Source organism: Nothobranchius furzeri, chromosome 2, assembly GCF_043380555.1.
Source record: "Nothobranchius furzeri strain GRZ-AD chromosome 2, NfurGRZ-RIMD1, whole genome shotgun sequence".
NCBI lineage: Eukaryota > Metazoa > Chordata > Actinopteri > Cyprinodontiformes > Nothobranchiidae > Nothobranchius > Nothobranchius furzeri.
The window spans coordinates 53,457,084-53,481,580 of NC_091742.1; the positions used below are offsets into that span (position 1 = coordinate 53,457,084).

At 44.3% G+C, this 24,497-nt stretch overlaps 1 protein-coding gene across 1 annotated transcript in view; it reads right to left on the reverse strand.

Moving 5' to 3' along the window:
* Positions 1 to 484: 484 nt before the first annotated feature.
* Positions 485 to 24,497, reverse strand: part of hdlbpb (high density lipoprotein binding protein b) — a 29,925-nt gene continuing 5,912 nt past the window's right edge. The window contains exons 3-28 of the mRNA XM_070546518.1: positions 24,115 to 24,216; positions 23,880 to 24,031; positions 23,584 to 23,799; positions 20,472 to 20,678; positions 19,375 to 19,590; positions 18,569 to 18,775; positions 16,877 to 16,984; positions 16,569 to 16,673; positions 11,189 to 11,267; positions 10,714 to 10,853; positions 10,537 to 10,641; positions 10,336 to 10,449; positions 6,737 to 6,823; positions 6,525 to 6,656; positions 6,187 to 6,405; positions 5,888 to 6,109; positions 5,595 to 5,813; positions 4,391 to 4,532; positions 4,161 to 4,288; positions 3,976 to 4,080; positions 3,750 to 3,884; positions 3,421 to 3,564; positions 3,148 to 3,327; positions 2,948 to 3,064; positions 2,675 to 2,836; positions 485 to 798 (exon numbers count right to left, since the gene is read on the reverse strand). Of these exons, the coding sequence (XP_070402619.1) occupies positions 706 to 798; positions 2,675 to 2,836; positions 2,948 to 3,064; positions 3,148 to 3,327; positions 3,421 to 3,564; positions 3,750 to 3,884; positions 3,976 to 4,080; positions 4,161 to 4,288; positions 4,391 to 4,532; positions 5,595 to 5,813; positions 5,888 to 6,109; positions 6,187 to 6,405; positions 6,525 to 6,656; positions 6,737 to 6,823; positions 10,336 to 10,449; positions 10,537 to 10,641; positions 10,714 to 10,853; positions 11,189 to 11,267; positions 16,569 to 16,673; positions 16,877 to 16,984; positions 18,569 to 18,775; positions 19,375 to 19,590; positions 20,472 to 20,678; positions 23,584 to 23,799; positions 23,880 to 24,031; positions 24,115 to 24,190 (3,810 nt within the window). The 5' untranslated portion in view covers positions 24,191 to 24,216 and the 3' untranslated portion in view covers positions 485 to 705. The remainder of the gene's footprint in view (positions 799 to 2,674; positions 2,837 to 2,947; positions 3,065 to 3,147; positions 3,328 to 3,420; positions 3,565 to 3,749; positions 3,885 to 3,975; positions 4,081 to 4,160; positions 4,289 to 4,390; positions 4,533 to 5,594; positions 5,814 to 5,887; positions 6,110 to 6,186; positions 6,406 to 6,524; positions 6,657 to 6,736; positions 6,824 to 10,335; positions 10,450 to 10,536; positions 10,642 to 10,713; positions 10,854 to 11,188; positions 11,268 to 16,568; positions 16,674 to 16,876; positions 16,985 to 18,568; positions 18,776 to 19,374; positions 19,591 to 20,471; positions 20,679 to 23,583; positions 23,800 to 23,879; positions 24,032 to 24,114; positions 24,217 to 24,497) is intronic.

Here is a 24,497-nt window from a genome sequence, read left to right on the forward strand (position 1 = left end):
TCAAAGAAAATGGCTTATTTTTCAATAAATAAACATAAAAAAACAACCATAATAATCAGAGCTTCACATTATTTTGGAGTCATTGTGGTTTCAAAATAAAGTCTTATTAAAGCAGCCGTTTTTGCTCCTAGTTTGAAAATAAATAAGAATAAAAGCTTTTAAAAAAGTCATCTACAAACCTCCCGCCGACGCACACGAACACACACAGCACTGACCGGACAGGTGAGCCAATCAAATCATAACAAAGAAGCTGTGAATTTACAAATTATTCTGACTCCACCCCCTTCATTTTTCAAGCTTATAATTTCAGGATTAATCCTGCACAGACTCTGCTAGATCAGAGCGACTGAAACATTTCGTGTGTAGGAGAGAATCAGACGATCGGCGAAAAATAAAACTTTCTGAAATGTTTCAGGGACGCTGACAGAGGAGTAACGGGACAGCAAAACTACAACACGTCCTCCCTGTCTCTGAGGACGTGAAAGGAAGTGGGACAAACTACAGAAAGAGAGACAAATTAGGATTAAAAAAATAAAGGAATTACTCTCCCAGAATTCCCTGTGGCTGGTTGTGGGACAACATCAGGCAAACTGGACACAAAAGAGACGACGGGGACGAGGAGGAAGGCGAGCAGCAGTTTGACTGGAGAATTATTTCGTCTCTCGTCGTCTAATATACACAAGTTGTTTCTCCACGTGAGCAGCTTCAGAACTTCTTGGGGCCCCAGGCGGAGGTTTGTTTCGGGGCCACGCCGGTCCCAAAGGTGGGGAAGTCTTCTGCACTGCTCATGTCAGGCGCCTGGAACCAAAGAAAAACATGTGGCAAGCAAATTTATCATATAATAAAAATGTGGATCCATAAGCATTCGTTTTAATTACTACTACATTTTTACTAAGCCCATTTATGATAGACTATTAAAGGGATGTTTTGGTCTTTATTAAGAGACGTTCTGAAATTTATGGGGATTCTGAAGATGACATCACTCAAACTGGGCAGAGTATCAAGACAGGAAGAGGAAGTTGTCCTCTGGTCAGATTGCTAACAAGCAAAGTGCTAATTTTCAATACTGAATTAAACTTTGACAAAACCAAGACCACAATTAAACAGATAAAAACACACATACCGTAAATCCTCTAATACAGGCCCGGGCCTGTATTTGACTCAAGCTCATCAAGCTCCAGGCCTTTATTGGAAGGAGGACCAGAATTAGAGGCAGGCCTCAATTTCTATTTGAGAAAAATGAACTAATGGTTCGCTGGAGTTTTTGACAATTAAAATTGCGCCCACATTTTCAAAGTTAAACACATTTCTTTCAACAACGGTAGTTTCTGCTTCAACCCTCTCCCCCGTGCAGCAGCCGCAAACTCACTGATGCCCCTGCAGCCTCTCAGAGTTCCTGCTGCTCTAAACATTAAAATAATTATTTCATTTTCTGTTCCTCACTTCTGATTACCTTCAATGGCGTCTGTTTGTTGCAACCACCAGGTACAAAAACTAACTTGTTTTGATTTGACTATTTTTCTGTCCTGCCTGTTTATTATCTTCCTGCATCTCCTCTCAGTCCTAAAGAAAAACTGCTACCTGGCTTCATATATATTCACCTCATGAGTTACCTTTGAACTGCAGTTCTAAAAGATCTACCGACCGCTAAAACAGCGGAGCGCTCGCTGCTTGGCGGCCGCATCAGTGATCGGTGCGTCACTGGAGGACAAGGTGATGTGCCCCGCTACACAGCAGCGAAACACATCAGGCGCAAATAAAAGACAGAAAACATTAAAGGAAATGAGCCGACATGAACGATCGCGTGTTAAGTTTTTGAGGTGGCGACTCCTGATTTGATAATGTTACTGTGGCCGTCCTCAGGACGCAGATGTCTGGAGCGCGTCAACAATCAGAGCTTTGCATGCACAAGCTGGTTAAGGTTAGGATGGGGGTGAGGGGAAGGTTAAATTGCAAGAGGGTAAAGGTCACAATTTGGTTAAATGTCCGTTTTACGGCGGGTGTCAGTACCGACGCTCTGGCACAGCGCGTTGCTTCCCGACGCGCAGGAGCTTGTCACCTGCTGACAGCAGGCTGCTGTCTTTTCCGTGGACTGCAACTTGCCGGTCATTATCACGTGACAGCGACTAGTCGATGACAGGCATAAAAAGTCACTATAGAGCGGTGAAGTCGACTAGTGACTAGTTCATACAACCCCTGCTACTGCTCCCCAGAGTGTTCTGCAGCATAATCAGCACGTTCTCTTTGAACTTGATATCAAATTTTCGACCTCCTCTTCGTCTCCGCACGGTTAAAGTTACCCTCGCGGTCTATCACTGGCAAATCAAAAGTGAGACGGATGAACAACCGCCCCCCGTACTTGCTTGTTACCACATTCCACCTGGCCACAATTAAAAAAAACGGCCATTATTCACCTCCGCCGACTCCGACACCGGCCAAAATATGATACCCGGCCGTTAATTAAATACAGGCCAATATTAGAGGATTTACGGTAGACCATGAAAAAACAGAGAAATATAAATAAATTTCACAATCACTAAAATAATAATATCAAAGATCTTAAAACAAAACAACAAAACAGATCCACAAAGCAGTCAAGCTATCGGCTCAAAGCCATTTTTACCAAACGTGAACGTTTTAGTGCAAAATAAAAAACTAAGTCAGCCCCACCCACCTTGTTCCCTGCAGCGTTCCAGGGGGCGTCCCGCACCACGAAGCCTTTAGCTGGACCCCCGCTGTTATCATCCACTCCTCCTGCTCCCCCTCCTCCTCCTCCGTAACGAGACGGAGGCTTCATGTATGCTGCCAGAGTCTCTGTTTCTGTCACACTGAGCAACTGAGAGAAAAAAAGACGAGCATCTTCTCACACATCTAAATCTGTAAGCTAGGTGTTCTCATCAGGTGAGCGACACAAGGCTATTCCATAAAACAGTTGCATCAAACCTACGTATTCTTCCTCCAGGTTGAGCAGATGATCGATGGCGGCATCGACGGTATCAGGGAGGCCCATTACTGTCACTTTGTCCGGCTCGTCAGAGCCCGGCTGAGGGAACCGGATGTCCACCTGGACAGCCAGAGAACCAATCAGAGCGCGTTAGGATCAAACAAATGCAGTTCAGTTTGCCGTGACCCGTTGACACATCCAACCTTGAACTCCTCCATCAGCTTGCGGATGGCTTTGCCGCGAGCGCCGATGATGCGGGCGTGAGTCCTGGAGTCAAGGTGAACGTCCTGGCTCACCATCTCCTGTAACTCAGCCACCAGCTGCTGGATGGCCTCCCGGGCCTCTTCCACATTCCGCTCGTACCCAGAGATCACGATCAGGTCCTGGAAGTGGTTAGATACGGTGGCGAGTAAAACACTTGTTCAATTTCCTCGTGATTAAGAAAAGGGGTCCAAACAGTCCTGTGGAACCCCTACCTGCTGCTCGTCCCCTTTATCGGGGAACTGGATGATGACGTTGTGGTCCTTCCTGATCTGGGAGATCACCGCCCCTTTTCGGCCAATGATCTTAGGATGAAACTTTGGATCTACAGACATGGTGACCTTGAAGCTACGCAGGGCCTGAAAGGAGGTGGAGACTTTACTTCATTTAGGAGTCGAACCACACACATCTCTACTTTCCTCGTGCTTCAGAGGTCTCGTGTTTTCTGACTGATGGTGTTGTCTATTAAAACAAAAAGCTCTGCGTTTAGATGAGGAGGAAATAAAGTCACACAAATAAAAAGGCACCGAAGCACCGTTTGTACCCTGTCCTCCTGCTCGGCCTGCAGCTCTCTGACCCTCTCCAGCAGACCCAGTTTGGCTCGCTCCACGTTGGCTGCAAGTCCCGTCACCTTGATCACATTCAGCTGTTTGTCAGGCTGTGGCACCCAGATGTTCACCTTCACGTCACGCACAAACAAAATCCCTCCCTTGAACATTTTTATCAGCAACACAGACAAAAAAAAAACTTCTGATTTAGAAAACGCTGACCTCGTACTCCTCCATCATCTTCCTGATTCCGCTGCCCTTCTGACCGATGATGTAGCGGTGAAGATCGTAGGACACTTCAACGTCCTCCGTTATGGGCACCAACGCCTGCAGGGTGAGGACCGTGACGAGAAGGTGGAACCAGCGCATTTCAAAAGGTTTCAAGCTCTGACTGAAATCCCACCCACCAGCAGAGCAGCTTTAGCCGGCTCACACCTCTCCGCCCGTCCAGAAATGATGATGATGTCACATTTGCGAGGGACGAACTCAGCATCTGGAATGACCTCACCATTCTCCTGCGGCGAGGCCTCCTGACCTGTAAGTTCATGGCAGATTTAACAGGATTTTGTAGTAAGTGGAGCAAAGAGTCTTAATTGTGAGAAGTTCATTAGTCCGGGACACATGTTGTGTTTCTAACCTGCGGCGTTGTCGTCTCTCTCAGGGAACTTGATTTGGACCTCGTGCTCCCTGGTGATGTGCTGGATGCGGCAGCCTTTGGGTCCCATGATGGCTCTATGGTAGCGCTGAGGGATGGCGACTTCCACGCTCACCTGGGACTCCTGCAGGAGGAGAAGAAACCTCATTAGTGCCTATTTTTGCATCAGTAAACACAATAAGACATGTTTATCTCATCTGGTTTCACATTAAAGCAGTGCTTCAATTATTTTCTGTCACCCCCCCCCCCCCCAAAAAAAAAGCACATTAACCCCACCGTGTTCACAGTACACCCAATGCTTTGTCGTATTTTTCTCATCTCTTTCTGCCGGCCTTCATCACTTGATCCATCATCTTTTAAGTTTTCTCCATCAGCTTGGTGCACCGGTGTCATCTGCTGGGTTAAACAGGAGCCTGAGCGCTGCTGCCACCTAGTGACTGGAGGTCAGCTTTAGACGCTAATATTAACTCTATCTGCCAAAATTGAAGCAAACGCGAAAGTAACAAAAATCGCAGTTCCTCTCTCATCCACTAGAGGCTGGATCCAGGAAGGAGCAGGTTCTGATCGACCCCCACGTTAAAAATGCTGACTTCACAGTAGAAATAAACATGTTTACAAAAACATTTTAGGTTTAACAGATCTAGTTTACAGCCATGACAACTCTGAGGTACTTAACCGTGGTTTTCTGACTAAAAGCGCCAACCAACATCTGTTAGCTTAAGTTAGCTTATAGCTACATCAGCCCCGAGTTTACTGGGTGTCAATCATCTGACCCCACCCTCACAGCCCCCGCTCTTACATCCATTTTTGCATTTTCCAGCAGTGACGAGACGTGTAACGTGGCCAAGATGGCAGTGGTGGGAACCACCTGTTGGGCTCTTCAGAAACTCAAACAGATCTGTGCTTTCCCCGAGTTTGTCGGTTCAATACTTGAATTATTACGTGTGGTGTCGGAGGGAGGGAGAGTGAGCAAGTGTGGTGTGGTTACCATGGTGATTTTAATGCTCCAGATTCCAGATGTTTGTTTTTATTACACTTCTTTCATCTGAGCTTAGTGGTACAAAAATCATCCCAAATAATCGGCACCCTTCAGAAACTTTCCAGGGACTTAAAAAGCCTCTCTACTCACCTGGAAACCAAAACAACGTTGTGTTAAAGCAGCCCATTCTCTTCCCCGGTACTTTACCAGGTCCTCGATGATCTCCTGGATGCGTTTCTTCGCCGCCTCCACACAGTCCTTCGCTCCCTTCAGAGTGACCTTCTGGCTGTTTGATCCGGTGCGGGGAAAGCTCACCGCCATGCCGCCATATTCCTCCGCCAGCTCGCGCAGCACCTGACCTCTCCGACACACAAAGTGACGGTGGTGGCGCACATCGACCTCCATGCAGTCCTCCACCACGTCGTCCTAAAGAGGAAGTGATGTTAAAACTTTAGAAATGAAGTCATGACTAAGGCACCAGGAGCTGTGGAGGTCTTTACCAGGTTCTTGACCAGACTCTCCAGCTCCCTCTGGGCCTGATGGACGGCCTCCTCCTTCCCCACGATGGTGATCAGCTCCTGCTCCGTGTCATCGGGCGATGGGAAGATGATCCGGGCTCCCGTTCTGTCCCGGACTCTGCGAATGTTGGCCCCGCCTCGTCCGATTAGGAACTTGTGATACTCTGGTTTGGCCTGCAGCTCAGCGGTGAAGTTGTTGACTTGCTAAAGGGCACAAAGCAGAAATGACAGCTTTGGGCCCCTCCCAGCTAACAGAACCCTTCTGATTCACTCGCACCAACCTTCTCCTCAGCCAGCTGCAGCAGCTGCCTTTTGGCCTTCTCCACCTCGCCCACAGGCCCTCTGATGGTGACCTTATCAGAGCCAGAGCCCTCAGAGGGGAAATGGATGTGGACGCCGCCACAGTCCTCCATAATGGATCGCACCAGGCAGCCTTTGGAGCCAATCAGAGAGTTGTGCAGCTTGGCTGGGATGGCGACCTCCATCTCTTTGATGTTCGCCTGAGGAGGAGAGAAGAACACCAACTTTTAAAAGCATCAGAACAATTTAATATCTAAACCATGAAAATTAATATATTTTTGATGATGTTCATGATTTGTTTTGGTTTTTCTGGACCCACCAGCTCTCTCTGGATGGCGAGGATCCGATCTCTGGCAGCTTCACAGTTGCTCTTTTTCCCCGTGATGACGATCATCTCAGAGTTGCTGTTCTCTGTCGGCAGGTCGATCTTAGTGTTGGTCTCCTCGCGGATCTGGAGCCACAAACGGTCACCGTTAGCTCCTGTCTGCTCCTCTAAGTGACATCATAACTACTCCGCCGGGCTTGTCTCACCTTCTTGATGTTAGCGCCGCCCTTTCCAATGATGTTCTTGTGGAACTGCTTAAAGATGGGAACGGAGATGGAGAAGCTGTTCTCAATCTACAGAGGGGAGAAAATGTAGATTTACTTTTACGTTTAAATATGGAGGAGACATGGCAGTCACCTAGGAAGGTTCAGGATACACGATGACAGGGAGAGGAGGAAGACGGGCAGGGAGACTGGCCATTCGATCGCTGAGACAGACCGAGGGCCTCATCCCAGCAACGAGAACGTTGATGAGTGGGAAGCAACGTGTGCGAATGACAGCGGTACAGACGGTGGACTACTGCAGGGTGAAGCTCCGTAGGAGCAGATCTCGTAGGGGGGAGATTCACCACGCCGCTTCTACAAAGTGTTTGTCCTCTGAAGGGCAGTTACGCATGAGACAAGACTGTCATCAACTGTGGGACTGCTGCACGATGGGAGTGAGTGGGAGCAAGAGCTATGGGTGGAAATGGGAAGTTTCGGGGAGATGTAACAGTTAATGTTTTGAGATTTTTCAGTATGGAACATTTGGTACAGGAGAGAGGCATACCAAGTTACCACACAGATGTGTGTTGCACTTTAGTCAGCCACACAAGCTGCTGTGTCCAAATTCAGCATTATATGAAGGACCCAGCCTACCTGGTCCACGTAAGCTGCATGTTTCCCCTACGTAGGCTCAGGCGTGTAAATTCTAGCGCCATGTCTATGCAATACTAAAGTGCTTTGATGCTCATCAGCTTTTTCATGTATATACTCAACCATAGGGATGAGCGAGTACACCACTATCTGTATCTGTTCAACCAACTATTAATTATCTGTACTCGGAATGGGCGTGGCAGAACCCGGAAGTGGGCGTGGTTTAACCGGAAGTGGGTGTGGTTTACATCAATATATTATTTTAAGTCTGAAATTGATAAGGATTGATCAGAAGTTGATATGTGTATTGTTTATTTGAAAACTATTTACAGAGCAGCCTCAGAATAGAGATTAAATATTTTTGATCACAATAGTAAAGGAACTATTACAGAACAAGTTTTTCAATAAAATCAGAACATTAATATTTAAGTGCATGGATTAATGCATCTGAACTCATGCAGTAGGAACTAGGAAATATGAAATGCTAGAACCAGACACAACTTTATGTATATTTTTTATTTTAATTTGATTAAACTGATTTTTTTCTTAACGTTCTTGGCATTTTCCCACAAAAAGTTAAACAAAACAATGTTGATTGAGGTGTGTGTGTGAGAGAGAGAGATAGAGAGGGTGAGAGGGAGAGAGAGGGAGTTAAATAAAATTAAAAAACCCGACCGGAGCGGAGGTGGTAACACAGCACGTCAGCTCTGTCTTGTCAAATGCACCATGTAAGTTACGAAAAAAGTAACTTTAAATATTCAACCAAAAAAGAGGCGAGCTGAAGAAAACCTAGGAAAAACTGAAGAAACGTGAGCAACAGTGAAGCAATCACAGCGAGATCCGTTACTGTCTGTGTGTGTGTGGGTGGATGAGCCGGACGGACTGCGCTCCCGGCCGGCTAGAGAGTTTTGTGTGTAGGGAGGGGCGGGCGCTCTATGTTACTGGCCAATCACAGAGTGTGAAGACAGTCAGTTACCCAATGAGGATTTTCCTTCAGCACGATTACAGATATTTACTAAGTTTACTCGTTTCATGTTCGTATTCGTCAAAAATGCTTTATCCGTACCGGATACTCGTCTGAAACGAGTACCCGGCTCATCCCTAATATATATATATATATATATATATATATATATATAAATTTATATATATCTATATATTTATTTATATCTATCTATCTATATACCGTAAATCCTCTAATATTGGCCTGTATTCAATTAACGGCCGGGTATCATATTTTGGTCGGTGGAGGTGAATGGCCGGTATTTTATTGTGGCCAGGTGGAATGTGGTAACAAGCAAGTACCACAGGGGGGGCGGTTGTGTCATCCGTCTCACTTTTGATTTGCCAGTGACAGACCATGTAAATCTGTTATTTGTCCGTCCATCCATCCATTTTCATCCGCGTATCCGGAGTCGGGTTGCGGGGGCAGTAGTGTGACTTCCCTCTCCCCAGCCGCCGGAGCCAGCTCCTCCGGGTAAATCCCAAGGGGTTCCCCGGTCAGGTCCGGTGTTGTGCCGGTAAGAAGTCCGCTCCAACATCTTCTGGCGTTTTTAAAAAGTATCCCAGGGGCACGGTAAGGGTCGGAGATGTTTAGTCTATTTAATTTCTGACTATATAAAACGATTTCTTTTGTTTTAAAGTGTGAAGTAAACTCCGGCGAAGTAAAATACAAGCGGATCCCGTTCATGTTCATGGTTACATCCGTGTTTGTTTACCTTTTTTGCATGCCAAAATGGCGTCCACTAACTGAGAGTCACGTGGGGTATGGAGCTCTATAGTGACTTTTTATGCCTGTCATCGACTAGTCGCTGTCATGTGATAATGACCGGCAAGATGCAGTCCACGGAAAAGACAGCAGCCTGCTATCAGCAGGTGACAAGCTCCTGCGCTCGGGGGGGGGGGGGGGGGGGGACGCGCTGTGCCAGACCGTAGGTACTGACACGCGATCGTTCATGTCGGTTCATTTCCTTTAATGTTTTCTGCGTTTTATTTGCGCCTGATGTGTATCGCTGCTGTGGAGCGGGTCGCATCAACTTGTCCTCCGACGCACAGATCACTGATGCGGCCACCAAGCAAGGAGCGCTCCGCTGTTTTCGCGGTCGGTAGATCTGCCTCCTGAGCACGGCCACAGTAACAATCAGGTGTCGCCACCTCAAAAACTAATTTAACACGCGATCGTTCATGTCAGTTCATTTCCTTAATAATGTTTTCTGTCTTTTATTTGCGCCTGATGCATTTCGCTGCATGCTGTGGAGCGGGGCGCTGCGCGCATCACCTTGTCCTCCGACGCACTGATCACTGATACGGCCGCCAAACAGCGAGCGCTCCCCTGTTTTTGCGGTCGGTAGATCTTTTAGAACTGCAGTTCAAAGGTAACTCATAAGGTGAATATATATGAACCCAGGTAGCAGTTTCTCTTTAGGATTGAGAGGAGATGCAGGAAGATAATAAACAGGCAGGACAGAAAAATAGTCAAATAAAAACAAGTTAGTTTTTGTACCTGCTGTTGCAACAAACAGACACCATCGAAGGTAATCAGAAGTGAGGAACAGAAAATGAAATAATTATTTTAATGTTTAGAGCAGCAGGAACTCCGAGAGGCTGCAGGCGCATCAGTGAGTTTGCGGCCGCTGCGCAGGGGGAGGGGGGAGAGGGCTGAAGCAGGGGGAGGGGGGAGAGGGCTGAAGCAGGAACTACCGTTGTTAAAAGAAATGTGTTGAACTTGGAAAATGTGGGCGCAATTTTAATTGTCAAAAACTCCAGCGAACCATTAGTTCATTTTGCTCAAATAGAAATAGAGGCCTGCCTCTAATACTGGCCCTCCTTCCAATAAAGGCCTGGAGCTTGGTGAGCTTGAATCAAATACAGGCCCAGGCCTGTATTTGATTCAAGCTCACACACAGACAGTAACATATATATATATATATATATATATATGTGGGCCATACCAGGTCTGCGATGATCTTCTGCAGGAACTTTGCACATTTCTCCACCTCATTTTTCGGCCCTCTCAGCTGGACGATGTCGCTCTTCTGCGAGGGGTCGGGGAAATTAATAATGACCTAAAAGCCATTAAGATCCTGTTAGCCACATTAAATCAGAGCAGAGTCTAAATATTCACAGTTACGGCAAACAGAGAAGAATCCCACCTCTGGAAACTTGTCCCGAACCTCCTTGATCTTCTCTCCTTTCTGTCCGATAATCGTCCGATGGAACTTCTGCTCCACAATCAGGTCTTTGGTCCGCTCGTTTTCCTGAAAACATGAGAAACGGAACATTTCAGTTCACGGCAGCTGGTTTGTTAAGTGAATCCTGAAGATCCTCACCATTCTTTGAACCATCTCGATGAGCTCTCTGCGAGCCATCTGAACTCCTTTAGGATCTCCTTCGATACGAACCAGGTTGCTTCTCTCAGAGTCCTGCGGGATTCTCACTGACACTTTGTACTGCTCCTTGATCCGATTGACTGCAGGATGTGATGAGGAAAGGCGAGCACAAAGAGAAGGGTGGGGCAGCAGAAGAGTTGAAGGCAGGGCAATAGTGTCCCTTTTTCAATAAAGAATATAAATCTAATTATAACAGCATAAAACCACTTCAAACCCATAAATAAACAAACTTCACACATTAATGTTGCAGCAGAATTCAAATCACAACATTTGAAGAAGCTATTTTGGGATTTTGACTCAAACTATGAGTTTAACAACTCATGGTCCACTTCAGAGAAACTGTCAGACAAGTAAACCTCTTCAGGAACAGCTGGTCCCACTGGCACCTGGACTCATAACTGAAGTAGGAACTCACTGTTGGCTCCGTTCTTTCCAATGAGGTGTCTGTGGAACCGTGGATCTATGATGACTTCGGTGTAGTCCATCCTCACCAGCTAAACACACAGGCAGACAAAGAATCTCAACACTGTTGTAATTTTGGGTTTATCTCAGACGTTCAGATGAAATGTAGCTTCTCCATGGCTGGATAAAGAACTTAAGGAACGTATGAGGCAGAGGGACAAATTAAAATTAGAAGCAATAAAAACAAATCAATTGGAAACATGGTGCGAATATCGCAAAATAAGGAACATTGTAACCAAACTGAATAAAAACAAAAAACAATTATATTATCATAGAAGAATCATAGAAGCTAAATTAGATCATGCAAAGGTGTGGGGTACATTAAATGAACTTTTGGGGGTTAAAAAAAGAAAGGCACCTACTGTTCTAGAGAAAGATGGAGTTTTTTTAACCAAACCAAAAGAAATAGCTGATTATTTAAAACTGTTTTTTATCAATAAAATTAAAACATTGAATAATACCAGGGAGGAGAGAAAAGAAGAAAATACATCTTATCAAAGATTTAAGGACGATATCATGCAAATGAAAGATTGTGAGTTTAAGTTTATGGAGGTATCAGAGGATTACATTAAAAAATTAATCTTAAATAGTAAAGATAAACCCCCTGGAATGGATGATATTGATATAAGATTGCTAAAATTGGTGGCAGATTTTATTTTACTGCCAGTTTCACATATTATTAACATAAGTTTTAATCAAAGTATTTTTCCAGCCCAATGGAAAAAGGCTAAAGTAATTCCATTAATCAAAAATAACCGAGAACCACTGTCTGGTAAAAATAGTCGGCCAATAAGTTTGCTACCAGCATTAAGCAAACTTTTGGAAAGAGTAGCATATGCACAAATACAAGAATATTTTATAACAAATAGATTAAACACAATTTATCAACATGCATATAAGGCGGGTCACTCCACTACTACTGCACTTGCTCAGATTACTGATCATTGGTTAGAAGAAATAGATGATAAAAAGTTAGTTGGTACTATATTTTTAGATTTGAGTGCAGCTTTTGATGTGATTGATCATAAAATCTTATTAAAAAAATTAGAACGTTATAAATTTCAGTCATCCGCCATTAAGTGGACAGAAAGTTATTTAACGAATCGCAAATTCAACTTCTATTTTAATGGCAGTTATTCTGAAACGGGTCAGTTAGATTGTGGAAAGCCACAGGGCAGTTGTTTGGGCCCTCTTTTGTTTTCTATTTTTATTAATTACTTACCTTTGATTTTAAACCATGCAACCATGGCTATATATGCAGATGACACAACATTATTTGCATCAGCACAAACAGAAGGCCAATTAAATGATATTTTAAAAAAGGAGTTGGATTTAGTTACACAATGGTTTAGTATGAACAAACTAGAAATCAATGCAGAAAAAACTAAATGCATGATAGTGGGGAATACACATACACTACAGATGACACCTAGACTGCATTTGAAGCTAGGTAACATAGCGATAGAGCAGGTAGAAGAAGCAAGACTGTTGGGGGTAATTGTGGATTCTAGATTGTCATGGACTAGTCACATAAATCATGTCCTGCTGAAACTTGGAAGAAGTATGGGCACGATCAAATATTGTTGTAAATTTATTCCTCGTTTGCAGATAAAAACTTTAGTTCAAACATTAGTACTGTCTCATTTAGATTATGCATCAGTTATTTGGTCTAATACAAGTGAAATGAATTTAAATAAGTTACAAGTGGCACAAAATAAAGCTGCACGAATTGTCCTGGGTTGTAATTATAGAACAAATGTTAGTATGATGCAGGATAGGTTGGCCTGGTTAACAGTGAAATGTAGATTAAAATATTCACTGATCACATTTATAAGAAATATAATAACTACAAAAATACCTAAAATAATTTATGACAAATTATCATTTTTTTCAGACAATCATGATTACACGACGAGACAGATAAGTGACATAAGGTGCGCACTACCGCGCTGCAGAACTAATCAAAGGCAAAGAGCAGTTTATTACAGAGCCATGGTTGCATGGAATGCCATACCGAGATTTTTGTTATTAGAGAACAATAGAAGATGTTCTTAGGTGTGTTCTTGCTGTGTCTTTCTAAATCCATGCTTTCGTTCTTTTTTTAAACACAGAAACAGTTTTGTTTACCTGTTAGTAGCTACAGTTTCGCCGACGGCTGCCGGCTTCTTCAGGCTGACGCTGATGGTGGCGCGTCACTTCCTTCTCCGTTTATCTGCGGGCAGCAGAGGACGTTGTCGCCCTCTACTGCCCGCTCTCCCCTCTCCGACGATGCAGTCCCATGCGTGGTCCAGCGTGTAAACTCCGTCGTCCCTGTTCATGGTCCCACATCCACGTCTCCTTATCTCGATTGCTTCCTTGATCCATCTTTTGTATTTTTGTTGTTCGGTGGTTATGATCCGTGTGCTGTCCCAGTCCATTATATGGTTTTCTCTTAAGCAATGATCTGTTACGGCTGACTTTTTTATTGTACTTTCTGCTTCTTCTTTTGCTGCTCTTGTGTGTTTACGATTTGCCTCTTTCTCGCACTCCTTTCTGTGTTCTATTGTCCGTGTATTGAGTTGGCGTCCGGTTTCTCCTATGTATGTTTTATTGCATATTTTGCATGGGATTTCGTAGATGACTCCACATTTTTGTCCAGCTGATATTTTGTCTTTTGGGTGTACTAGTCTGTTTCTAACTGTTGTGTATGGTTTTGTTGGTGTGTTTATGTTGTGTTTTTTCATTGTTGCTCTTATTTTTTCCGTTATGCCTCTGATGTATGGTAGGGTTATCACTGGTTTTGGTTCTTGTCTTTCTGGGTTTCTGGTTCTTTTTTTGGGTTGTTCTTTGCTTTCTGTTTTTGTTTGTTGTTTTCCTTTGTTTATTGCCCATGTCGGGTATGCGCAGGTCTTTAAAGCGTGTTGTATGTGTTTGTCCTCTTGTTTACGGTCTCTCTCTTCTGTTATTATGTTTGCTCGGTGATATAATGTTCTGATTACTGACATTTTGTGTATGGTGGGGTGTTCTGATGTCCATAATAAATATTGGTCTGTGTGTGTTGGTTTCCTGTATGTGTTTATGTTTAGGGTCCCGTCGGTCTGCCTGGTGATTTTCATATCCATAAATGCTATGCTGCCTTCTGTTTCTAACTCATAAGTGAATTTTATGTTGCCCGTGTCGTCAATATTGTTTAAGTGTTGTGTTAGTGTTTCTGTTTGTCCTTTTGGTATGATTTCCAGTATGTCATCCACGTAGCGTTTCCATAGTTTTATTTTGCAGTTTGGGGGGGCGGTGGCTATGGCTTTTTGTTCCAGGTCTTCCATGAAAAACTCGCACAGGGTGGCTGATAACGGGTTACCCATGGCGAAGCCTTCCTGTTGTTTGTATATTGTATTATCGTATGTGAAGTAAGTGGAGTGCACACGGATCATAACCACCGAACAACAAAAATACAAAAGATGGATCAAGGAAGCAATCGAGATAAGGAGACGTGGATGTGGGACCATGAACAGGGACGACGGAGTTTACACGCTGGACCACGCATGGGACTGCATCGTCGGAGAGGGGAGAGCGGGCAGTAGAGGGCGACAACGTCCTCTGCTGCCCGCAGATAAACGGAGAAGGAAGTGACGCGCCACCATCAGCGTCAGCCTGAAGAAGCCGGCAGCCGTCGGCGAAACTGTAGCTACAAACAGGTAAACAAAACTGTTTGTGTTTAAAAAAAAAAAAAAAAAAAAAAAAAAGAACGAAAGCATGGAAATAGAAGATGTTTTCAAAAGAAGTTAAAGCTTTTTTTGTTTACACAACAGTAAATTTTGCACAGTGAATTGTAAATGTGACTGATATGACAGCTTCTATAATTTTTGTTTGTTATGGATGTGATGCGATATGATTTTTGATTCTTCAATTTAGTTATTTATTGCTCTGTGTAAACTCTCCGTTTTCACCTATTTAGATTTTTCATAAACTCTGAAGTGTGTGGTAACTTATTGGTATATTATTATAGCAATTGAGGTGGTATGATTATAATGAGCTCCTGGAGTTTGTTGTTGTTGGGGGTGTGTGTGTGTGGGGATGGGGATGGGGGTGTTTTGTAAAATATTTGTAATGAAATTGAAAGAGACCTCAGGAAGAATAGCTCCACACTATGGTGTGAGCTAATGAGGTTCTCAATAAATAAATAAATAAATAAATAAATTTTACGTAATGGGCCGAAGACATCTGAGGTAAAATAACCTTATTTTAGGGGTGAATATTCAAACTACCTTAATAATTTAATAATTCATTTTAATCATCTCATATATTGTAATGGTTTTTAAATTGTTCAAAAACACTGCTTGTATAAACGGCCTCTAAATCCTGAATGTTCATTTTGAAAAAGATTTAAAGCTTACTTGAGTGGAAATGTATGCAATACTGACTTAATGTTGTTGAATAATTCAAAAATTAGGTCAGAGGAATGTGTTTCCGTGTAATCTTTGCTACCGCGAGTCACATGCTTCTACATAAAGATACAGTAAGTTACATTTGTCTCAGAAACTTTGATAGTTCAGTTTATTTAAAACAAAAAAACAAAACAATACTGTGTTCAAATAAATGGAGTGAATCAGCCTTTCAAAAGGGAAAATGTGGTGTTCCACAAGGCTCTGTTTTAGGACCATTGTCTCTTCTCTTGATCAACAAGCAGCCTTATGAACGTTGGAAAGTCTATCTAATGCAGTAGTTTTTAAATTAGTCTTTGTCATCTAGAATGGTCGTTAACTTTTTATTAGGGGACTGTTTCATGGAAAACACCTCTTTAAAATGAAACATTCATGGACATATTGCCATGTTAAACATCCCTTCCAGTATATACTGGCTCCTCCTACTGTTGTATTCTGAAATTCTGTAGAGCAGTGATCCCCAACTCCCTTCCCTGAGGGCCGGTATCCAGCATGTTTCAGTTGTTTCCCTGCTCCAGCAAACCTGATTCACCTGTTCTGCAGCTGATCGAGCTCTGCAGGAGCCTGTTAGTCACCCGCTGAGTAGAATTGGATGTGTTAAAGCGGGGAAAACGGTAAAACATGTTGGATACGGGCCATAGGGAAAGGGAGTTGGGGATCTGTGCTGTAGATGATCACAGTGTAGAGAGACAGTTTGTCTCCTCGGACGACAGGGTTTGTCTTATTATCCCAGCTAACAAGTGTTAAAACGCTGTTTTAAACAGCAGCTGGTGTTTGTGAACACTCAATGATCTCTGATCATAAACGTTTATGGGAATATGTTAGGATTTTTAAACGACTCTGGCTACAGTTTAGCACTAGACATGTGAAACCTTCCGTGTGCTTTACAGGAACAGGTGTGTGTTTACTGACCAGGTCCTTGATTATCTCCTGAATCTGGGCCTGAGCCTGCTCCACCTCCTCTGTTGGTCCCTCCAGACTGATGCGCTCCTCACCGTCTGTAAACTCTATGTGAACCTGAAACCACCAACCAACCCAGTCAGAGCTTAAACTCCTCCTCCAACAGTTTAGATTCTGTCACAAGCTTTGAAATTAAAAAATGCTCGGCTGTAATTTTCTTGTTTTATTGCTCCCTTTCTTCACACGGCTCCTGTAAGACAGTTAACTCAGCTCTTTGAACATAAAAGATTCATCTAGGAGGTCAAACCAGGTCTCTTTACCCGGGGCAGCTGCTGCGTGATCCGCCCGATGTTCTGCCCTTTCTTGCCGATGATGAAGCGATGAAGCCAGGCTGGAGCGCTGGCCTCTACCACCATCACACTCTTAGCCTGTTAAAACACAGTTTCTATTAATGTGCAGGTCTAACCTGGCCCACAACAACACAACAGGACAATCTTCTAACAACAGCTCAGATTACTGCAAAGTGAGAATGTTGCTAACATCTCCAGCATCAAAGCCTTGGAAGATCCTGACTTAACCATCAGCTTGCCTTCTACATGGGCAAACGTATTTGCTCCAAACAGTTGCTGCGTTAAAATCAAGCCCCCATAATACTGGTATGAAAATGAAGCCAAACAGGAAGTAACAAAAATTGCAGTTCCACCCTCATCCACTAGGGGCTGGTGTCAGAAGCGAGCAAATCCTCATTGACTCCCATGTTAAAAATACCAATTTCACAGCAGAAGTAAACATGTTTACAGCCTGGTACCAAAACATGTTTTTGGTTTAAATTATCTAGTTTACACTCATGACAACTCTGAGGGGGGTGAATTTTTTTCTCACTCTTCTGTTTAAGTGTATTAAAAGCCTAAAATTCTGTATAATTAATGAGCATCAGACCCACGTGACCACAGAGCTAGCTCCGTGGAAAGGCCTCAGTAGAGCCTCGGTCTGGCTTGGAAACTGCTCCGGCATTTTGAGTCTCTGTGTTTGTGTATTCTTTTTTGGATATTTTTTGTGCAATTGTTGGACAAAATGACTTGCTGTGGCATTAATTGCACTAATAGAGCATCCAAGGAGTCTCCACTTCATTTTTTTTGGTAAGTAAAATTATATTTATGTATTTTAGGTCACTGCCGAGCTGAGCTTAGATTTTAACATGTACTGTTTAACCATGAAATTTAAATGTAATAGGGTAAACCCCAGTGCATTTAACATAATGCTGCACTTTAGAAAATGGGTTGAAATATAACATGTTGGTGGAGCTGGGTTCCGACTATCGGTATGGTCCCCTACCCGCAGTGGCGCCTGTCTGCTGCGCGGCTGCCGGCTTGTGGAGCTCTCGGGAGACCTCTGTGTTCCACCCGGTTTTACCCAGCGGTCAGCCCGGTGCATCTCTGACTCAGAAGCTCTGGTGTTGTCCACGGTTAACTCCGGTTGTAGCTAGGTAGCTACCTCTGTTAGCTTAGCTCCCACCTCCGCATTAGCTTTGGGTTAGCTTGTAGTTACATCGCTTCAGTTCGACGGGTGTCGTCATTTTATCCCAGCCTTACAGCCCCACCCTCAGCTCCACCTCTTTTCCCTTTTTTGGAATTGTCTTGGCTTGACGGAACCTGAGACAAGGTCAAAATGGCGGTGGTGGGAACCTCCCATTTTAACACAAAAACTTATAATTGGAGCCTATGGACACAAATTGTCCAGTATATATGTCGATGGTTAAAATATATTTTTCAATTCGCTCCAGAATTAAAAGAAAACTCGTGTTTTCTTGTAGAAAGCTTTTGAAAAGGATGTTTTAGTCTCATCTCTGAGCTAAACTTCAACTCTATGTGGTACAGATATTTGGCTCTATGTCTTCTTCCTGCTTGAAGTGTACTGCAGTGTTCCAGCACCCCCTGCAGATCAGGCATAACTAGTAGATTTTAGAGTCTTTAGTGTAACAAGAAAGATTGACCCCATTTCCTTGGCCTCACCTTGGCATACACCTGTGTGAGTGCAGGGCCCAGTTTGTCGGGCTCCCCCCTGAGGATGATGGTTTCCGAGGCAGAGTCCAGCGGAGGCATCTCCACCGACACCCCAGTGGCCTCCAAGATCTCCTGCAGAGTGTTGCCTTTGGGTCCGATGATATACTTGTGCTGAGACTTCTTCACCTCCACCGAGATGGTGGTAGTCTTCCTCTTCTGCAGAAACAAGATCACAACTGATAAGCTGCACGGACAAAGGTTCAGGTGGTGACACGGAAACACGGGTGAAAGACGGAAAGAGGAAATCAGTGAATTAAAAAAGGCGAGATGGAAGCAGATGAAGGTGACTGTTAGGAGGATATATTTGTCTTTGCCTCTCGTACTCATTCTCTAAATGACAACGGCATTCTCATCCTGTTGTTCTCGCCTGAAATCCAATTTCCTCTCCGCATCACCTCCGTCTCGCCATTCAAAGGAGCTCATCACACACAGATAAACACACTCCCTAGGCATGCTGGACCCATCCGTCCGATGCTTTTCTTTTAATCTTGGGAGAAAAATGAGAACTGATGCCTGTAGTAGAAAATGAAATGACAGCACAGCGAACAAACAACAACAAAACCAAACAAACACTTTTAGAGAAACTTTGCATGATCCACGTGGCAGAGCAAGTAAACAGAAACGTGAGCAACCGTGTACTTCCTGTTCATAACTCCAAAGCATAACCCTAAACTACCTGTTAAGAACAAACCTGAATGTCACATTTGGAACACAAATAAAGTTGAGTTGAACCGAATCCCCATTTTGACGCTGACCTTGTCCTCGTAGATTGCTCGGATCCGGCTGACAGCCAGAGCGACGGCTTCCTTCTCCCCAGTGATGACGATCTCATCCTTTGGCAGGCTGGGCGGTGGGATGCTGATGCGAGCACCCGTCTCCTGGCTTAGCTCCTGCACCAGACGGTTGTGAGCTCCAGCAATGAAGGGATGGAAGGCCTTCTCCAGGGAGAGACGCTCCACCGCACGCTTGTCCTGAAAGTGCAACTGAGTAAGGACTAGGGGTGTGTATTGGCAGAAATCTGGCGATACAATATATATCACGATACCGGAGAGACGATACGATATATCGCGAGTCTCGGAAGCGTTTATGTGTGGGTTAAGCTCAAAATGAGTGTGGTTCCACTGAATTGATGCACCGGGTCTAGTTTTATGTGCTACACCTCCAGAACATGGAAAGCTTGGCAGTTCAGATTGGGACAGACAGGAAATGAAACACTGAAGAAGTGTAAAGCATTCAGCAAATTTCAAAAGAAAAGACATATGCAGCTTTCCAATAGCTAAACTAAAAAAAAGTACTTTCTCTGTGGCTGAAAATACACGCTACTGTACTTACTCCTTGCTTGCTATCGCGTGAACTGGTGAAATCACGCGTGACTTTGCAATTCTCCAATGATTTTCTTTTACTTTACAAAAGCAGCTGCGAGTGTTAATCGTGAAGGGATGCAGCACTGATGTCACGGGGAACACACATCTATTACGTCACACATCTGGTGGAAATGCCAGAGTAAAGTCGACGGTAACGACTTTGTTCTAGGTCCCGTCTCCTGGAGCACCTCTTTGTGTCTGTCCTTTCCTGATCGGCAGGTTCACCGTTTTCCTCCACAACAAGCCTTTAAGCTTTCCAGACTTTCAGCAACAACTCAGCCGTACCTCAGCTTACGTAGATGGAAATGAACTGCTGAGTTTTTGTGAGCCATCTTTTTCACTGCACTACATAAAAGACACTAAGCAGGTTGCGTAAAACCTTGGCTCTAAATTAAATTTAGAAAAATCCCCTTTTACTCTTGTCTCGTTGAGGTCTTTGCTACAGTAATAAATCAGCCTTCACGACCCCAAGCCTACCCCGGACTGACCTGCTCGGCTGAGATCAGAAGGATTTCGTGGCGGGCCTTCTCGATGCCCTCCTTGGTACCAGTGATACGGATGTTGGCGCTAGGGTCGTCGGGTCGTGGAATAGCGATCTTGGTGGCGGTCTTCAGCTCCAGCTCCTGCAGCTTCTCACCGTTCTTACCGATGACAAAACGATGATGCTCTTTGGGGATGGCGACCGTAGCAGACGCCTGGGATACAAGGAGAAAGGCGAGTTAGCAGTAGCATTGTGCAAATCATAATACTCAGCGCTCCATGAACATGTCAAAAAGTAATGAACACGTCTGATCTCAATAAGGAAGCAAAACAAAAAGCATTCGTTAGAGTAAATGACTTTATTCTGCAATGCTGTATCAATAACCACAGCTCAGCTGAACATCAGCTGAAGAGGAAATCAGCATGTTTGTTGCTGAAGCCTAAAGGGGGCTGCCCCTGGGAGCTGACGGTCCATTCTTGGCTCTAACTTTTGTCCTCAGCCGACCCGCCCGTACAGATACAAGTTTTCAGAAAGGATTGCGAGTTCACCATTTCTGAGAAGCTGCTTTTTTTTTAAAAGGCCAAACCAGACACGGAGAAAAACAGAGAGAAAATGGCTGTAAGTTCAGCAAACTTCAAATCCTTCCTTCAGGAGGAAAGATCCACCATAAATCTGGCTATGTGGTGAGTAGCAGCTACGCTAGGGGAGAGGAGATTCGATGGTGATGTCATATATGCGACGTGTCGATGTCTAATTTGTAGTCATGCTAATTATGAACTTTTAAAAGTTGATAAATCTCAAAGTACGTGACAGGCGTGGTCGAAACACACATTATTTTTCATTTGAATTGAAGTACAATGTGTGTGATCCAGAGCGTAAGGCAAGGGGGATTAGAGTCTTTCAGCCCCGTTGACTTGCATTCATTTGTTGGTTCTCCCGGGGACCCATGAGCCGACCGGAAAGGGAGGAGACTTGGGCTCCCTATACCACTGGAAGGCCCAAAGCGCGTTTCCGGACAGAGGTGAGAGTGCGTAGGGTGTCCTGATTCTCAAGTGCATAAGGTGACCATGCCCCTTATGCACCCTTGATCTTCACTTCACCCAAGTCTACATCGTTGTGGACTTCAGGCAGGGCTATTACCCACCATCCATTGCTGTGTGGGAGTTTTCAGAAGAAGGTGGAGCAATGGCTCAATTACCCTTTCTGAAAATATATAATTTCAAATTAAAGATGTTAATTTTAGGATGATTAATGATATTTATTCATGCTCAGAATGTTTTAGACTAAAATTTAATGTGGACACTTGTGTACTCCACACTCAAAGCCTATTGTGCACTTCCTCCAAGTGCACTTCATAGAAGACCACAGAGACAGAGTATTGGGATTGGGCTGAAGCGTCTAGTATTAATATTGCACATATCACCTGGCTTTTAGGATTGCAAAATATTGTATCGTCTCTCCTGTATTGTGATAAACACTCACTGGCCACTTTATTGGGTACACCTTGCTAGTACCGGGTTGAACCCCCTTTTACCTTCAGAAGTGACTTAATCCTTTGTGGCATAGCTTCAACAAGGCACTGGAAACATTCCTCAGAGGTTTTGGTCCATATTGACATGATAGCATCACACAGTTGCTGTAGATTTGTCTGCTCCACGTTGATGATGCTAATCACCTGTTCCACCACATCCCAAAGGTGATCTATTGGCTATAGATGTGGTGGCATTTTTAATATAATCAGCATTTTTAAAATCTATTCAGGATTTATGTTTTCTTGTTTATTCATTTTTCTTATTTTTTATTCTCCTTTTTTTCTCCTGTAATAAGTGTCATCGCTGCTGTGACGTCTAGCTTTCCCCACTGAGGAACAATAAAGGGATTTTCTATTCTATTCATCTATCTGCAGCCTTTCCACTTCCTGTTTACTGCAGGTTAAATCTTTTCTCACGTGCCAACAACAAAATAAAAATATCATTTTATCTTAAATGAAAATGCAACATCTCACCTGTTAACTTTCATGTTTTGGAGCAGAAAAAGAGCATAAAACCAACATATTTAAAGCTCAGTTTGTTCCACTGGTTTACTGTGATGCTCACCTGTTCCAGCCAGATACCTGCATCATGGGGTTGATCTGAGCTGAGGAGGAGACTCCTGTTGTTTTGTTCATCTTCATCATAATAATGACAACATTAGATGACAACAGGTGCTCACATAGGTTTGTGCTGCTGAACATGTCTGAGCAGCTTGACCACGTTGTTGTGTGTCGGGGAGGAAACACAACCACAGAGTCGTGCTGGTTTGAGCGTGTCGCTGGAGTTATATCAGCTCTGTCTGGACGTTAGTTGGAAAACTTTCTCTTTCAGTCGTGAACACATTACTGAGCAGCTAGAATCTCCGTTTCTGGGCTTCAACGTCAGAAAATAGCTGAGTGAACTCGGCGCTGAGTGAGAGGAGTGTTTAGTTTGTCTGATACAGAGGAGCTGCAGACACCGGCAGCAGGTGCTGAAAAAACACAAAGGAGGGGGCGCGTCTGCTCCGCGCTGACGCCGCAAAGCATCATGGGAGTTGAAGTCTTTGCGGTAAAATCGGCCAGCGGGCCAGTTTTAATATATTTTTGATATTTATCTCGCGGGCCACATAAAAATGCTCCGCGGGCCGCATCTGGCCCGCGGGCCTTGCGTCTGACATATGTGGTCTAAGCGGTAGTCTAACGCTATTGGTTAGTTCTGGTCGGCGATCGGTTTCCTATTGCACAGAGCTCTGCGGGGCAGGGGGCGTGCTTAGCAAAACAAAAAAAAGACGTATTGCTTTTATTATATCACAGTACATGAAAAGATAATCACTTTTATGGATTTCTGACAAATCATACATCATTTCTGAAAGAGGAAAACTCCGGAAAGCAGCTTTAAATCTTACTAAAGTGGGAACTAGTTCATGCATCTTCAGCAGGACTCCAGTTTTCATGAAAAATGTTTACTAACTAGTTCATTTTGGTTAGACTTACTAATAATTTAATACTCTTTGGGCCAAATGGCATGAGCTAGCAGCCCAGATTTGGCCCACAGGCCACCAGTACATGCACATTTAACGTTTTCTCCCAAGTATAAATGTGAACTCACCTGCGTCTGCAGACGCGCTACGATTTCCTTGCGAGCCTTCATAACCGAGTCCAGTTTGCCAGTAACCATGATGGACAGGCCCTGGTCCTTGGCCAGGGACAGCTCAATGTGTGCCCCAGTTCTCTGCATGATGTCCAGACACACTTTGGCCTCCTCTCCCTCACCAAACTGGCTGTTGTCCTTGTAGCGGCGTTCCTCCAGGGGCACATGGAACACCTGAGGGCAGGAAGTTAAAGTTTTCATGAGATTTATTCTAGTCTTGATCTTTATGCACGTCTTAAAGAGGCTCCCTTTACCTGGGTGATGACTGAGGCTTTAATGGGCCTGATCTTACTCCCCCAAGCCGAAACCGGCTCCCCGCTCTTCTCCCCTGGTGCCCCCTTCTCCGGCAGCGGAGGGAAGGCCTCCAAATAGGTGGGAATGTAGGCCTCATCCTCTGGCACGCAACCTGTCCCAGAGACGCAGAGATTACAGACTTATTCTGGTGGAAATGAGCCGGAGATGCAGAATTAGAGGACAGAGGGACGTTACCAGTAATCTCCTGGTCTTTGAGACCACTGCGATGCTCCTCAAAGCTCTCCGGGGTCAACACTGCCACTGAGCTCATGGTTCAAGACTTATTCCACTTATTCACTGAAACGAAGAGCAGAAAGCCATGAGACAATCATCTGTTCACGTGTGCACCGCTCTCAGATGGCTCTCCAGCAGCCCCAGAAGAGCCAGGCTGCCTCTGTGGTACTGCTGCGTCGCACCGCTGCTCCACCTGAGACACTCCAATTAGCAACTTTACAAACACGCCGCAGCAGGAAAACCTCGAAGGAAGCGCTACCACAACACCAAGAGCGTGTCTGAGGCTACGAACCAAACCGCCGCTGGCATTCGTCTGGTTTTTATAACTGGAAGGTTACTCTGAG